Genomic DNA, 17383 nt, shown 5'->3' with positions numbered 1-17383 from the left:
CGTTATTCTATCTAAGCCTCATTCACCTCTTCCATGAAATGGAGATAATAATAGGACATCCCTCATGGAATAAATGTGAGAATTAACAAGCACATAGTAAACACTCAGTAAGTGTTATGATTATTATAGCTATGTTTAACCGTGTAATATAAAATAAAATTATTTTATTACATTCACATTCCTTAGTGTGATGGTTTTTAAAAAATGTTACCAACTCTTTGACACTGCTCCTATCTATGTCTCCATCACTTGAATCTGGTCAGGCTTATGACTGCTTTGACATTTGTGTATGTTGGAAGTGATACTCTGTGACTTCCAAAGCTAGGCCCTGAAAGAGCATGCAGCTAGCTTCAGCCTCCTCTTCTGGAACATTGAGCTGCCATGTACAAAGTCTGACTGGAGAGGCCACTTATCAGCCCAGCTGACAGTCCCAGCAGACTCCAGCCATCCCTAGCTAGGAGCCAGGGATTTTGGAAATAGATCCTCCAGCCCTAACTGTTCCAGCTCTTAACTCCCTGTGTCACCCCCTAGCTGCTGGAGACCTTCCAGCTGAGTTCTAAGTCATTCCCGCTGTCCCTGTCCAAATTCCTGACTCCATGAATTGTGAGCATAATGGCTATTATTTTATGCCACTAAATTTGGAGTGGTTTGTTACATAGCAACAAGTATATGAAACATTTAGAAAATCATGGATTGGGGGGGCAATAATGGGGTAAAGGGACAATTGACCATATGAAAATTAACAGATCCGATCTTGATCTGTATGTATATTTTTCAAATATATATTAGTTTTTGTTGATGACAAAGTTTACTTTCTTCTCTCTAAGCTAAAAGTCCTGTGTTAATTTGAAGGGCCTGCAGCAAACAGAATGCCATATAAATGCTACAGAAAACAAGGGCCCAAGGGGGAAGCCACTAACCCCTGTAGACAGAGACGTCTCTTCTTTTCTTGAGAGAACTGAGAGGAATCGAAAGCTGAAAAGAAAAGCCCTTGGTTTAAAAGGACCCTGACTGCATTCCAACCTATCAGATCAATATTGCAGAGATTCCTAAAATCAATGTGCTGAGGCAGTTTTATCAAATGTACTTGCCTACTGATTAATATTCTGACTTTTAAATGTACACATGCATACCTCTTTGTTGTGATCAGAATTACAGTATATTACAGGTAGCAAGATACACAATGCCCACTAGATTATCATCCTAATTTGATAAATTAGGAAACTGAGGCTCAGAAAAGCAAGAAAACTCACCATGATAAAAGAAATGGCAGTGCCCTTTACCCAGCCCCAGATAATACACCAAGGGCCAGGCCTTTCTTCTGATGCAGAATAAATGTAAGAATGGCAAGTATATCCCCTCAAGGTCTACCCCTGGATCAAATCAGATTACAGGAAAGCTATACTTTGAGTCTTTTTTCTTTTTTTTTTTTTGTCTCCTTGCGGAAGCAAACAACTTCCCCCATCTAAGATGCACTATTGTGTCTCTGTTTTTTTTTTTTTTTTTATCATGGGTGGGTATAAGGAATGGTTCTCTGACAATGCCCTGTGATGTTTGATCTCCTTTATGCTAAAACATCCAAATAACTGTGTTAGAGCTAGGTTCTTGGCAGAATTTTGTATTTCCTAATGAACTTCATTTAATTAGGTTACAAAATCTGTGGAGTTGATCTTATTTCCCTTGGCTGGTTGCTGTGGTAATGCATGTGGTAACTGCATTTGAATTCTGGTACCTCCACTGACAGGCTGTGTGAGAAAGCCAACTTCTTAAACCTCCATTCCTGCATCTTATCAGAGGGAGGGTCATCTTGCTACCTTCATCAGCATTGTTGTGAAGATAAAGCCACATGCTATGGTATGATGACAACTTTCATGGTGAAGACATTTTTTTGTTGTTTTTTAATTTTTTCAAGTATCAGGATCAATTCAGCCTTAGCTGTCTAACAAAGTATAAATAGTCCAGTGCTTTTCTTTACCCTGGCCAAAGACATGTTCTCAGGCCCTAAATGAAAATGATGGGTTGCATGTTCCATTTGTTCTTAATCATAATTCCAAAGATATTATTTTAAGAAGAATTTGTACTAATGCTTTAGAAACCATGGATTGACTTCCATGTTACCTTCTGCCAGAGGATTTCAGGTTAAAGCAAGAAGCAAATAAACAGAATGAAAACCATTTGATCAGACTCTGATTTTAAAAGACATATAACATTATTTCCCCCATACACAAAAAATGTCAAGTCATGCAGAAGGGAGAGCAGAAATGCTTACTTCTAGAGACACAAGTTTTACTTGTTCGCTTAACTTCTTTCTGCTCCAAAATGATTCCAAACTCAGCTCTCCACACCTTAGCCAATCAGAGAGGCCTCTTTAAGCACATGAAACATAAGGTTTTAATTTACAAGGGATCATCTATATTTCTTTCCCAGAGCCTGACAGAAGGACTACATTTTAAATCCAATACAAACCCCTGTATATTTTGCAAATGTTTTCCCGGATAATATACACTATTTCCAATTGCAATGCAACAACAGAACTAATTAAAGCAGTCATGAGATAATTCTCAACCTCTGGTCTTTTTGAGACACGGGGTTTAAGTAGCAGATTTAGCAAAATCTTTTTATAGTTTGATCTTTGAATCACAAGAAAATTTTGGGTAATTATTACCCTACCCTATTGATGATAATTTAGGGGTGGTGGTGATTTTTCTCCTTTCATACTTGTATTTTTTAACATGTGTTTTGTGAATACTGTATATAAGTAATACATGATTCATATTAAGACCTACCGAATATACCCATCTATATTAAGTCTTTGAGTCTTACCATGTTTAAAATGTAAATTGTAACAAATTATGCCTCACTCTCAAAAGATAGTTAGTTTAATGAGAATCAGCTGTAAGTGCCCTATCAGATAAAAGTCAAGATAATCAAACTCACAATCTCTTTTGATAAGTTGTTTTCGGGAAAGCAATGTATTTTTATTTAAAGATGGACCTTTCAAAGAGAGTCTGTAAACTGAGGCTCTGTTCATAAATGAAAACAAGAACTTTCTCATCCATGTCAAGAACAGATTTGTGTAAGAATGGATAAAAAAAAATGCAGAAAAGACATAGTTTTAGAATTGTTACACAAGAACATAGATGTATTAGAAAATAAGAATTAGAAAATGCAGAAATTCCTGGGTTGGAAATTCAAGGGAAGAAATGAGATAGAGATCTACACTGAGAGCTCAGATAAGAGTTATGCCTAAAGCGTCTCTATAAAGACACTATAATAGATTCCTAGGTGATGCCTCCCATAAAAGAGGGAATAGCATAGTCGGCTTTCTTTATCATTATCAGCTCCCTAATCAAACAATATCCCTTCACCAGGAATTCAAAGAGAAGAATCAGGCCAAGTTCTCACTTTCTACTCTGGACATACAAAAGTGATACAGAGGTGAGAGTCCAACCTTATAAAATTTATTTGCAAAAAACGTTAGGTCTAATCTAGCATTTCTCAGACTGTATTTCACAGCGCATGAGTGTCAAGCAAAATATTTATATTATATAGTGTGCCTGTGTGTGTGTGTGTGTATTCCAAGTGTGTAGGTATATATGTATGTTCCAAATGTAGAAAATACGAGGTAAGACAAAGTTTAAAAAGAGTTCTTTACCTCAGGACTTCTCAGAGATTTTATTAGACTAACATGAATCTCCAATAAGGACATAGACTATGGCCTTTTTCCAAACTTATTTGAACAAGTATATTTCACAGAACACCCTTAGCGAAGTTATTATATTTCACAGGACACAATTTGGAAAATGCTGATCCAACTCGTCAGTGAGTCCCAGCATTGATACCCCTATCATCTATATCCCAGTATAGAAAATGATGTTAAATACTGAGGACTCACTATGATCTGAACCCAGAAACCACCTTTCGCCCTATAATTTTTAGGAATGGACATGTTCACTCAATGGAAGTCCATGGATTTTGGTCAGATACAAGGCCTACTCTGGCACATACTAGCTATGGGACAAATTACTTAACTGCGTTGAGCCTTTGATTCTTCATCTATTAAAAGAATATAATAATTAATACCCACCTCAAAGATTGGTAAAGTTTAAGTGACATAATGTATGTACACATGGTATGTACACCATGTGTACATTAAGAAAAGCAATGTCAAATACATACAGTAGGCGCTCAAAAGTCTAGTCTTAAACAGTGTTATAAACTCTGTTATTCAACAAAAACGATTCAAGCCTGCCACCTACAAGCCAGCAACAAAACAACTCACCTAGAAGCTCAAGGTCCTCCAGGAGCATTCACCTAACTGCTTGGGTGACCCTGTGCACTCAACTGTATGTAATTGAAACTGGGTCTCCAGCCCTGGTAATTGTCAACATTCAATCTGACATGAGCAGTCTAGAGAAACTTCAGAAGATTTGGGAAAGGCTTGATAAAACAAGATCTTTGATATAAGAAAATTTGACTGTCTGATGCTTGAAAGACTGATATCAAGGAGAAATTGGGTTATGTTTATAGTTTTTACCTAATTGAAATTTTTTTTGAAGAAGTTAATAATAGTTCATACTTATTTAGTAATTTTTAATCTGTGGACCTCAAACCTTTCCACAACCTGAAAAAATAATGTATTTTAGATTAAAGTAAAAATATGCTGCTTATATTTCTCTTTTAATATTTTGTTACCCACTACCTTCACACCTCCCTGAAAGACCTTCCATAACACTCACTGTTATTGGCTACAAATATGAATTGTTCCTAATTTTAACAGCTTCTGTGTCACATAAGATTAGTATAAAAATAAATTTGAAAAATCTAAATTTTTTAACTTTGGAAGACAACTTTCAAGAAATACTTTCTTATGCCCATCGGTAGATGACTGGATTAAGAAACCGTGATACATTTATACAATGAAGCATTACTTGGCCATAAAGAAGAATGAAATCTTACCATTTGCAATGATATAGATGGACCTAGAGAACATTATGCTAAGTGAAATAAGTCATACAGAGAAAGACAAACACCATATGATCTCACTTATATGTGGAATCTAAAGAATAGAATAAATGAATAGGATAATCAGAACAGTCTCAGAGATATAGAGAAAAAACTGTGGGGTGCTAGATGGGAGTGGGGTGGGGATGAGGGAGAGGGTGAGGGGATTAGACAGCAGAATCGGTAACCACAAGATTGCCACGGGGATACGAAAGTCAGTTTGGGGAATATAATCAATAATGTAAAGATTTTGTAGGGTATCTGGTGGACACTTGTCTTATTAGGGAGACCACTTCAGGGACGGTGTAGATGCCTGATCATTGTGTTATACACCTGAAGCTGAATAATAATGAATGTCAACTATAATTATATATAAATTATATATATATAGATAGATAGATAGATAGATATAGATATAGATATATTCACAAGTGGAGTACAGCATAGGAATAGAGACAGTGGAAATGTAATGGCTGTGTGCGATGTCAGAGGGCTAGTAGATTAGGGGAGAGGGGTTATCACTTTGTGAGGAGTATAAATGTCTAACTATTGCATTGTTTTGTACACCTGAAACTAATAATAATAATTTTAAAAAAAGAAACTTTTTTATTAATTTTACGACGTCTTTTTACACAAACCATTGAGAACTTCTTCAGAAAACTAATTAAAAAAAAAGAATTTGTAAGCTACTTGAAAAAGGCATAAAAAGGGTTAAAATAAGCATCTAATAAAATTCAAGCCAAGCAAGGCCATTTAACCTGTAGCACATCCCTTAACATTTCCGGGCCTAGTATTTTTAATTGTAAACTAGAGAAAATTAACGAGCTCCTATATAATGCCTTTAGTTTCTTGCAGTTCCATGATCTGGTAAGAATGACTCTTTTTTTCTTTTTACTCCAACCGCTGCACTTCTCAGCCTCCTCCCTAGTAAACTTCACTGCCCCGTGGAAGACAAAATAAGCTCAAGAATTTCAATAAAACAACTTTTGAAGCAGGACAATGTCACCTAGTCTGAGGAACTGAACTGAGTGCTCTACCATATTCCCTGTTCCCTTCTATTGGGAGAGAAGGGTTTGGAGTGATAATGGTGGTAGATGCTCTTAATTCATGTGATGCTTCTTGGTAAATAATACATTAGAATAAATCCACCTTTCCCCCAGTCCAGTCACCTAGAATGACCTTGAGAGAACGGAACACAGGACAGATAAGTCTTTACAAGAAATAAGTGGTAGAAGGAAGATGGCTTGGTAAAATTTCTAAGCATGGGATACAATCAGCCAAGGAAGGAGCATCAGGGAGGAAAGAGAAAAGTATCCCAGAGACTGTGAGTCGGATGCTAGAAGGTAAAATGAACAGTTATGAACTGTGCATACTCAGAGAACATCAGAGAGCAACCCAACCTCCTTTTCAATATCAAAATGTTTCATGAACCACTGCCAACACACACACACACACACACACACTCACGCACGCACATATGTGCACATGCACACACTCACATGATACCTATTGTACATTTAGTACCTGCTGTTTTTTATTTTAATAAATACTAGGAATCCAGAAACAAATAAGTATTTTATGAATTTACTGCACCCACGAATATTTGAAAAACAATGATATATTGTATCTGAAAGTGTCATTTTGTTTTAACAGATAAAGATATGACTACACATTTTTCAGAGACACCAACATGCATGGTGATGAAATTCATAGTGCCCTGATAGATGTAGTACAAGTAGCACCCATCTTAAGTAATGACCTTTATGTCTGGACTAATAATGTTCAAGCTTTTCAGTGACAGAGTGTTCCAGGTTCCCTCCTTCACAGTCATCTTGAAGCCATCCCCTGCTGATGTGGGGAAAAGTGGCCTTTAATAGCTCCCTATTGTCTGTATAATTCAGCCCAAACTTTTTAGCAAGGACTAAAAGTGTCTCCTGCCTTCCCCAAAATATCTCAGCCACACTCACACCCTGCCCCTCTTCAGCAATTTAAGCACTTCAGAGCTGCTGTCTTTTGCACCTTCCATTTACCTCTCTGTCAGAATCCTCCCCACCCTTTCCACAAGCTGGCTGCTTCCCTCTGTTCCTTCAGCTAGGAGATGGGCCTTAGGATAACTGATCTACATTTCTGTGCCCTACTGTATTCTGTCTGCCTGTAAGACTGGTCCATGACTTGTTCATCTTGTACTCTTCTACCCAACAGCTCTTATAGCATGATAGGTGCTTGGTGAGAATTTATTAGAAAAATAAATTGATAAACAGAAGAAAATAATTGTGTGAAAATACCCCAAGAGAGAGTCTAATCATAAGCCAACAAATCCTAGGTTAATTAATAATACAATGGCATTTTATTGATAAAACTGAGTCACGTAGTTAAACCATCATTTGATAGATCTGACAGCGAAAACAAGTAAAATATAGTCTGCTGAGGTGGATTATAGTATTTGGAACTAGGAAGGGTATGTGCAGGCTGTCTGCTTTTTGCTTTCAGACTTTGTTGTTTTGTTTGTTTTCCAAACTGGCCTCCCCACCTCTGCCTACCGGTGGAAGACCACGCTGCAACCCAGCCTGTGGCACCTAAGACAGACACTCCCAGAAGTTCCCCAGAGCCGTGGGCGAACGGAGCCTTGGGGGGCTCGGAATAGCTCCCCAGGGCCCAGGCTGTCTGCCAGCGCAGCTGGGCCCGAGCCACCCCGGGGGTCGCTCCCGGGGAGGTGTGGGGCAGGCCGTCGGGTTCCCAAGTTTTTCTCTCTAAATATTTAATGGGTAGTTTCCCATTGCTTCTGTTTCTGACTTGATTAAAGAGGAGAAAAGGGAGTTTGACTACAAGAATAGTAGCAGACGGCGCATCTGGCTTTACTTTTTAAATTCCATCAAAGTTTGTGTTTTGTTGTTCTTGTTTTTCTTCATTTGACAGCGATCCCACGAACTTCTCCTTGGGGGAAACGGCGCGACCAAAGCCCGCCAAGCCCAGCCTGAGCGCTCTAGGATTTATTAGAGTAATATTTTAAATAAAACCTTAACATAAACTCAAAGAAAGCCGTGCGCTCCTTAAGTCAAAGGCAGCTGTTCTGATCTAAGCGCTCGGTTTGCTGTTTGTTACCAGCGTTAAGAGCAGGACTTTTCACCATGAAAATGGCTAAAAGAAAAGAAAAGCTAAGTCCCGCGGTCGGCCGACTCCTATTCATTATCTCCAGCAGCATATGGGACCATTCTGCTGCTTGTACTCGTCTTTTCTTCCGCAAAAGCAAAAGCAATCAGGCCTGTCCCTCTTCATAGCAAGCCCACTCTTTGTGCCCGAGCGGTGCCTCTGCCACCACTCACTACTTCCTCTACCTCCCGCCTCCTCCTCCTCCCGCCCGCCGCCGACTTTCGCTCAGGGAAGCAGGCGTCGGGCGCCCTTTGCGCCGGGAAGCCAGAGCGGCGATTGGGCGACGGTCCCTGAGCCTCCAGTTTCGCGTCGGTTTCAAGGCTCCTCCCTCCTGGTGAAAGACAGACTGCGGGGCGCCTGGAAACCGGTCCGAGGGCGCGCGGGGGAGAGGAGAGCTCGCGAGTTGAGGGATTGACACAAATGGTCAGGCGGCGGCGGCGGAGAAGGAGGCGGAGGCGCTGGGGGGAGCCGAAGCCGCTGGGCTGCCGAGAGTTGCGCGCTCTGCGGGGCCGCGGCCACTAGCGCGGCGCCGCCAGCCAGGAGCCAGCCAGCCGAGGGCCAGGAAGGCGGGACGCGACTCCGGCGCGCCCGAACTACCCAGGCTCTCCCCGCCGCCCGCGCTTCATGAATCGCAAGTTTCCGCGGCAGCGGCGGCTGCGGGACACAGAGCGGGAGCCGGGGGAGCGGGCCGATCGCGGCTCGGGCTCGACGGTGGGCACGGGCACGAAGGAGATCTCCCCGGCTGTAAAGGGAGCCGCCGCGGGCCGCGCCGCTGCCAGCACCAGCCGAGCGTCGCCAAGAAAGGAGCCGAGAAAGTATGGCTGAGGAGGAGGCGCCTAAGAAGTCCCGGGCCGCCGGCGGCGGCGCGAGCTGGGAACTTTCTGCCGGGGCGCTCCCCGCAGGGCCGGTGGCGGAGGGGAGCTGGGACGCGGGCGGCCACCGCTGCCGCTGCCGCCCCCCAGCTGACTCCGGGCGCTTGGCGCGCCGGCTATTGCTGCTGATTTGGCTGCTGGAGGCTCCGCTGCTGCTGGGGGTCCGGGCGCAGGCGGCGGGCCAGGGCCCTGGGCCGGGGCAGCAGCCCCCGCCGCCGCCGCCTCAGCAGCAACAGAGCGGGCAGCAATACAACGGCGAGCGGGGCATCTCCATCCCGGACCATGGCTACTGCCAGCCCATCTCCATCCCGCTGTGCACGGACATCGCTTACAATCAGACCATCATGCCCAACCTGCTGGGCCACACAAATCAGGAGGACGCGGGCCTCGAGGTGCACCAGTTCTACCCTCTGGTGAAAGTACAGTGCTCGGCCGAACTCAAGTTCTTCCTGTGCTCCATGTACGCGCCCGTGTGCACCGTGCTAGAGCAGGCTCTGCCGCCCTGCCGCTCCCTCTGCGAGCGCGCGCGCCAGGGTTGCGAGGCGCTCATGAACAAGTTCGGCTTCCAGTGGCCGGACACGCTCAAGTGCGAGAAGTTCCCGGTGCACGGCGCCGGCGAGCTGTGCGTGGGCCAGAACACGTCGGACAAGGGCACCCCGACACCCTCGCTGCTACCGGAGTTCTGGACCAGCAACCCCCAGCACAGCGGCGGGGGCCACCGTGGCGGCGGCTTTCCGGGGGGCCCCGGCGCGTCGGAGCGAGGCAAGTTCTCGTGCCCGCGCGCTCTCAAGGTGCCCTCCTACCTCAACTACCACTTCCTGGGGGAGAAGGACTGCGGCGCGCCTTGTGAGCCGACCAAGGTGTACGGGCTCATGTACTTTGGGCCGGAGGAGCTGCGCTTCTCGCGCACCTGGATCGGCATCTGGTCAGTGCTGTGCTGCGCCTCCACGCTCTTCACCGTGCTCACGTACCTGGTGGACATGCGGCGCTTCAGCTACCCCGAGCGGCCCATCATCTTTCTGTCGGGCTGCTACACGGCGGTGGCCGTGGCCTATATCGCCGGCTTCCTGCTGGAGGACCGGGTGGTGTGTAACGAAAAGTTCTCCGAGGACGGGGCGCGCACCGTGGCACAGGGCACCAAGAAAGAGGGCTGCACCATCCTCTTCATGATGCTCTACTTTTTCAGCATGGCCAGCTCCATCTGGTGGGTGATCCTGTCGCTTACCTGGTTCCTGGCGGCCGGTATGAAGTGGGGCCACGAAGCCATCGAGGCAAACTCGCAGTATTTTCATCTGGCCGCCTGGGCCGTGCCGGCCATCAAGACCATCACTATCCTGGCGCTGGGCCAGGTGGATGGCGACGTGCTGAGCGGGGTGTGCTTCGTGGGGCTCAACAACGTGGACGCGCTTCGCGGCTTCGTGCTGGCACCCCTCTTTGTGTACCTGTTCATCGGCACGTCCTTTCTGCTGGCCGGCTTCGTGTCGCTCTTCCGCATTCGCACCATCATGAAGCACGACGGTACCAAGACCGAGAAGCTGGAGAAGCTCATGGTGCGCATTGGCGTTTTCAGCGTGCTTTACACGGTGCCAGCCACCATAGTCATCGCCTGCTACTTCTACGAGCAGGCCTTCCGGGACCAGTGGGAGCGCAGCTGGGTGGCCCAGAGCTGCAAGAGCTACGCCATCCCCTGCCCCCACCTCCAGGCAGGTGGAGGCGCCCCTCCTCACCCACCCATGAGCCCCGACTTCACAGTCTTTATGATCAAATACCTTATGACACTGATCGTGGGCATCACGTCAGGCTTCTGGATCTGGTCCGGCAAGACCCTCAACTCCTGGAGGAAGTTCTACACCAGACTCACCAACAGCAAACAGGGGGAGACCACCGTCTGAGACCCGGGTGCTCAGCTCATTGCCAGCCCTCTGCTGGGTCACAGCCACCCCCAAAATCTGGCCCCAAGGAATTATTGCCAAGCCTGGCTACTCAGGCTCCCTCACTAGACACTCACTTTCGCAGGCTGCTTTTAACAACACAGCTCCTGCAAAAGCTTCTGTCCCTGGGGGCAAACGGACTCTAGGGCCCAACTGCCAAAGAGGGGGGATGGACAGACCTCTCTCGCTCTCACACTCTGATACCTGAGCTGTACGCTTTTATGATTGTAAATAACCTGTGTAAGATTTTTGTAAGTATATTTGTATTTAAATGACGACCGATAACGCGTTTTCCTTTCCTTTCTTTTTATTTTGTTTTGTTTAAATTTGAATTATTTAGGGCGGTTGCACGATTCGAGGCCCCGTCCTGTCCTTTTCGGAGAACTGCACAGATAAAACTGGAGCGCACACGCGGGGTGCTCCTGCGGGTCCTCGCGCGCCCCTCCCTGCCTCGGGTGGGGTGCGTCTGGGGCTACCGCCCGGTCACTTCCCTCCACTTTCTGCTCCCTCCCTTCCCTTCCTTGCTTGAGGCTGGGGCTCTTAAGGTACAGAACTTCTTAAACCTTCGAAGTCCTCCCTTGTCTGGGACTAGATTTCAAAGGCCTGTCCCTTTGACTTCCCGAAGCTGAATTTTTCACTGTTGAGAACCTTTTCCCCTAGCTTCAAGGAGGCCTACGGATGTGGGCGCCGGCAGTCCCAGCCTTCCTCCGCGCTGGCCTCCAACGCCCAGACACTCCCTCCTTCCACCTAAGTTGGTTAGAGGGTGAGTGGGATAACCAATGCCAAACTTTTTAAAGTCTAATTTTTGGTGGATGAGCTCATTTCATTCTCTAGTGTCTAAACCCTGGTATGTATGGGTTTGGCCAGCGTCATGGAAAGATGTGGTTCCTGAGATTTGGGAAGAGGCATGAAGCTTTGTGTGGGTTGGGAGAGACTGAAGATGGAGGTTATAAAATGTTCTTTCTAATTGCATACTGATGCCTGGCAACCTGCCTCTAGGACTGAGACAGTCCGCGTTTAGATTTTACTGTTCTGTAAAATGGAAACATTGAGGTCACCTGGAAAGCTTTGTTAAGGAGTTTGATCTTTGCTTTCCTTAACAGGACAACAGAATGTAAACTGAATATAAAAAGTTGAAGATTTCAGTGTAATGGACTTCCTCAAAATGAAGTGATACTTTCTTGTTTTTAATCAAATAATAATTAGACATATATCAAAAACTTTAAAATGTGAAAGTTGTACTTTCAACATATTACGTTTGCTATTTAGCAACACATTCTGAGGGAGGAACAATCCACATCACTAAGAACAACCTGGTAAGATTCTGGGCGGTAAAGGAGGTAGAATAATTGATGGGATTAGCTCCTGAAATAAAATACGGACATGCATGCTAAGGGGAGACTGTGTGCAGGTCTGCTGCATTAAATCCTGTGTGCTCCTTTTTGGATTTACAGAAATGTATCAAATGTAAATCTTTCAAAGCCATTTAAAATATTCACTTTAGTTCTCTGTGAAAACGATGAGAAAAGCAATCCTCCTGGTTGTATTGTAAACTTTAAGAGTTTATCAAAAATGCCAGTACTTAGGACCTAAATTTATCTATGTCTGTCATACCCTAAAATGACAATGGTCTTTGAATTTGGTATGCATTTATTCTGTTCACTATCACGAAATCATCTATATTTATAGAGGAATAGAAGTTTATATATATATATATATATATATATAATACCATATTTTTAATTTCGCAAATAAAGTCAAAGTTTTTTTACAAAATTATATGGTTTTTGTGCCTGAAAATAGTAGAGTTGGAACTGTTTGAACTATGAACTTTCTTTACAATTTATAGTGTCTCTTGGCTATTCCCACAGTATATAAATTCAGGAATTCAATGAAAAAAAAAAATCTATCTTTAAACCTTCAGATCAGTCCTCCCAAAGAATTATCCTCCTTGCATTGTTGTGATTGACGTTGTGAAGTCCTTAGTAGAGAGCTGCTTTCATGACAGTAACAATATAAAATCAAAGTTTGCAAATTATATCTTTACTCAAAGATTATTAAAAAAAACTCTAATTTTAATATTAAAGCTTTTTTTTTCTTTCAAGGGGTATATTTATATTACCTTTATAATATGGAGGTTTGTTTTTAAATCATCCATCACCTTTGTCATGATTTTTATGAGATATTGCCTTATATTTTTCATATTTTTAGATATTCCAAAACCATAAGTAGGTATTCAATAAATGGTTAACTGACTGTATGTTTATAAGCATTTTAAACAGCAGTTTGGTGTCTAAGGCTATTTTGTTTGCTTCTGAAGACTCCATTTTTATATTGTTCAAGGAACCTTCTCCAGAGGAATTACCCTAGTTGGTCTACTCTTAGTCAGAATTTATATATATGTATATATATGTACAGTGTGTATAGATATACACATATATATCTATATTATATCTATATATACATATACAAATAAGTATATACACAGTAATTTTTATAAAAGATGCAAAGTTTACTTACACATTTTATAATATGCAAATAGGTTATGTGAAATGGAAAAAGTCAGATGGAAAACTTCAGATACCTTTGAAAAACAAGTCTCTTATTCCTTTACAGACTAAAAATATATTAAATTTTTCCATGTAAACACTTCAGGTTAAAATGACAAGGGGCTAAAAGGAAGACCATTGATACAATAGTTACTCTCATGGTTATAAAGAAATTGTCTTATAAGTCACCATTATTTATTTTAAGGCAAATGAAAAAATTAAATCTAACTGAAAATAGAGCATTCAGTTTTAAGTACCAAGATGCAATTTTATGTTCTTTTTTTCTTTGTTACATTAACCTAATATAGTAGATATCTGAGAAGGTTTTATTGTATAGACTCAGAAAAATAACAATTCTTAGGCCAAATTAAAACATGTCTCCTTACTAGATAATTTAATCAGATAATTTCTGGGAAAAAAATAAGATTATTAGTCTCTATCCAAGGAATAAATAGAAAGCATTCTTACTGTGGGTGTCCTTAAAATGATGTAACTATAAATTGATGCAGAAAGGTTTTGTAATAGCTTTAAAAGACATTTTTAAGTCAACACCAGGCTTTACTTTTGGAAAACAACTTATTTTAAATTATGTAGCATATGGAAAGCCAGTGTATTATTTTGTTTCTTTCAACACTGGTGGCAAAATCAGACTTGCCTGGAAAAATGTAAAGCTACTGGGAATATGGTCCCATTAACATGCTGTTTCCATGACAAACCCTATTTTCAGATGGTTTGGTTTGCCTATTTTATTTTTTTTAAACCAGCTATCAATGGGAGTCAGTTTTCCCCCTCACAGTGTGCTTGATTCAGCTTTTGTAGTAAAGGTATACATAGTATAAAAGCCTTCTGATGCTCTTTCTAAGACATTTTTTTACTTAAATTCTGTAGACACAGAAAGTCATATTTTTAATCTCAAAGCCAGCCAGTGTCAAACATATGCTAAACAGCTGGACCGGATTTTTCAGTTTGTCTGGGGTAGTCACTTGTCAGCCTGAGTTTACAATCCGGGTCCTTTTGTGTCCAGTGAGCAATGAAGCTGGAGTTGCATCATTCCTGAAGTTTAGCATTTAACTAGGAAAGGAGACCACAGTGAAGAGTTGGTATCTAATCAAGAAAAAAAAATTGCCTAAACCACAAACAATTTTAGGACCTGGATGGCTTCCGATCACTTTCCCTGATACCATGTTTCAATTTTGGGACATTTGGCTTTTTAAAAGATGCCATATTTTCAGTGTGTGTGTTTGGGTTCAACTTCAGCTACTCTAACTTATATTGCTTTCTAATCCATCTATTGGCTGTAGGCCACATTTTATGTAATGTACATGCAGTTAATTGAAACCAGTGGTATGACACTGGATATCTCTGATACACTTCTGATTATAATATTCTATGTAACTAGGGCTTGAGAGATAAGAATCAGAATGTGGGCATTTCCTATATTTTGAGGAATGTGGGTATTTCCTATATTTTGAGGTGGATACTAGTAATATCGTTATTGTGTACTTCACAGAATATACTAATTTCAAAGCCTTGCAGGATTAACCTGTAGGAGCCAAAATAAGATGTGGACTACATATAAGAATTCTACAGTTACATTACTAAAAAGAAATTGCAGTACTACCTGAAATTCAAGGCTTTTCTCTTAAGGCCCTTACATTTGAAATGGGGTCTTCTAAGGGAAGTGCCAAACAAAGTTTATTTTGGTGACTCCTAAGATTTATATCTATATTTGGAACTGTTGGCAGGTGCCAATAGCCCCTACAATTTGTGAAGCAGTACTTGAGCTTCAATCGTGACTCAGAATTCCCATAAACTTTTTGGGCTTAAATATTTCTAGTCACTTTGGTCGTAAGTTTTGACAATGGATGTGTCAAACCATAACAATTACAGTGACAAGAGCTTATTTGGAACCTGATGATTAAAAGATAGATAGACTCTAGACTAATTTTCTTAAGTTTTATCATGATCTCTGGTGACAAGTGTTTGTACTGCATTACAGAATCAAGTTCTGTTTAAATATAACACTTTCTTTGGGGATTTTTGCTTACATATTGGTTTGGGACCCTAATGACAGGTTAAATCGAAGGACTTCTCACAGAAATCTTTCTCATGTAATGGATAGGCTCAAGTACACTTTATAAGTACATTCTATAATGAACAGATAATAAATATTCTAAGGGTTATCAGTTTTATAAGTCGAGCATATTCTTAAATTGCTTGAAAGATAACATTTCCCAATAGAGATTTCTGTAAATAAAACATTTTATTTTAAGATGGTGCTATTCTAAAGAGGTATATTTTTGGGTGATAAAATTCAAACAGCACTGCATTTTTCAAAGGAATCATTAATACATTAGTTGAATGGCATATTTTTATAACAAATAATTCTAAAAGCAAAGTATTAGAATAGCATTGACTTGCACATTTTACATGCTATTTTAAAAATAAAATTGGTTTGCTTGAAGACAAACATTTTTAAGTTTTAAAATTTATAATATGCATATTTCACATAAAGAAGATCTCAAGGAATTTCATTCACAGTATTGACTTTCAAAACATGTTCACAGGAACACAGTGATTAACATGAAAAGGAAACACTATTGCTGCTTTGAGGTAGTTCTCTGTGGCCTGGATTTCTTTTCTTTCCTTTTTAAAAACCAAGTATTCTCTAATTTGTGGATATCTCCATATTTCAGATCTCTCAATACCTGTTTGAATTAAATTTGCAGGGGAATAACTGCAGGATCCCCCCATAGACAGAGTGAGCCTCTGTTTCCTTTCAAGTTGGCAGTGTGTCCTTGCTCAAATGAAGCTCTCTGAGACAGATTGTTCTCTTGCCCTTGGAAATGCTCGTCTTCACAAATGCAGCAGCAAATACCTGGAAGTCATACAGGCTAGTTAAAGGCATATTCCAAATGCCAAGTGTATTTGATTGTCAGAAGGATTTTTTTCTTTTCTTTAAAGGTAGACTTGAAGACGATTCTCAACCTTATATTTCTAACTCTTGGAAAACATTTCTTAAAAGTTAACTTCAACAAATACTCTGTCAAAAACTCGTAACTCCGATAGGGTGACCCACTGTCCATGTTTGCCTGGGACTGAGGGGTTTCCTGGGATGTGGGACTTTTAGTAGTATATCCCGGAAAGTCCTGGGTCAATTGGGATGGTGAGTCACCCTATTCCATGGATAAAATTGTGCTCCTAAAACAGCGTAAAAGCTTCTATGGTGGTCTACCATTAAAAGCGTTCCACTGTAGCTTCAGCCTTTTTCATTACCAGGTGAAAAGCCAAAGAACACAACCCTTTGCAACTGATCTTCACAGTGAGAACCAATCAATGGAATCTGAGTGGAACATGAAGGTTTAATGGGACAAACCGCATTGGTGTCTTGGCCATTCTTTCTTCAGCCATCTGCCTCCTGAGGAAATGGGGCCTAGATACAAGAATCTAACCAGCTGCTGAGCCCCGTTTGGGCTACTCATGAAATCAGGTGAAGCGGCTATTTTCATAACAGAGTCTCCCTTGGAATGCATAGGGTTGTTTTCTTTTTTTTTTTTAATTGATGTTACAGTTTATTAGATTTTGAGGAACTGTTAGGTTTGTACATATGTTTATATTTATTTAATTTTCCTGTATAATAATGCAGTCTGCTGGAATGAGATTACAAACTCAAACAGCGATTATCGTAAATGGCTATATATCAACATACTTTTTCCTCAGAGGTAAGTAGGTTTAGCACCCATACTTTTCCTGAAACGAAAAGTGGTATCTACAGAAAGGAAAAATAAGTGAATAAACTTAAAATTCTGTGATAATTGGAACTTGTAGAATGTAGCACGTGGACCAGGCACTCCACAGCCTTCACATTTCTATTTGC

At 41.7% G+C, this 17383-nt stretch overlaps 1 protein-coding gene across 1 annotated transcript; it reads left to right on the top strand.

The window, feature by feature from the left end:
* The first annotated feature begins 7448 nt into the window (after positions 1–7448).
* Positions 7449–12724, top strand: FZD1 (frizzled class receptor 1). The gene has a single exon (XM_033088671.1). It carries the CDS (start codon positions 8972–8974, stop codon positions 10916–10918), a length of 1947 nt encoding a protein of 648 aa, XP_032944562.1. The 5' UTR covers positions 7449–8971; the 3' UTR covers positions 10919–12724.
* Positions 12725–17383: the final 4659 nt, after the last annotated feature.

The sequence above is a fragment of the Rhinolophus ferrumequinum genome, chromosome 20 (assembly GCF_004115265.2).
Source record: "Rhinolophus ferrumequinum isolate MPI-CBG mRhiFer1 chromosome 20, mRhiFer1_v1.p, whole genome shotgun sequence".
In the NCBI taxonomy this organism is placed as follows: domain Eukaryota; kingdom Metazoa; phylum Chordata; class Mammalia; order Chiroptera; family Rhinolophidae; genus Rhinolophus; species Rhinolophus ferrumequinum.
Note: the sequence above shows the minus strand (reverse complement) of the source record. Positions and strands in the feature narration are given on the sequence as shown.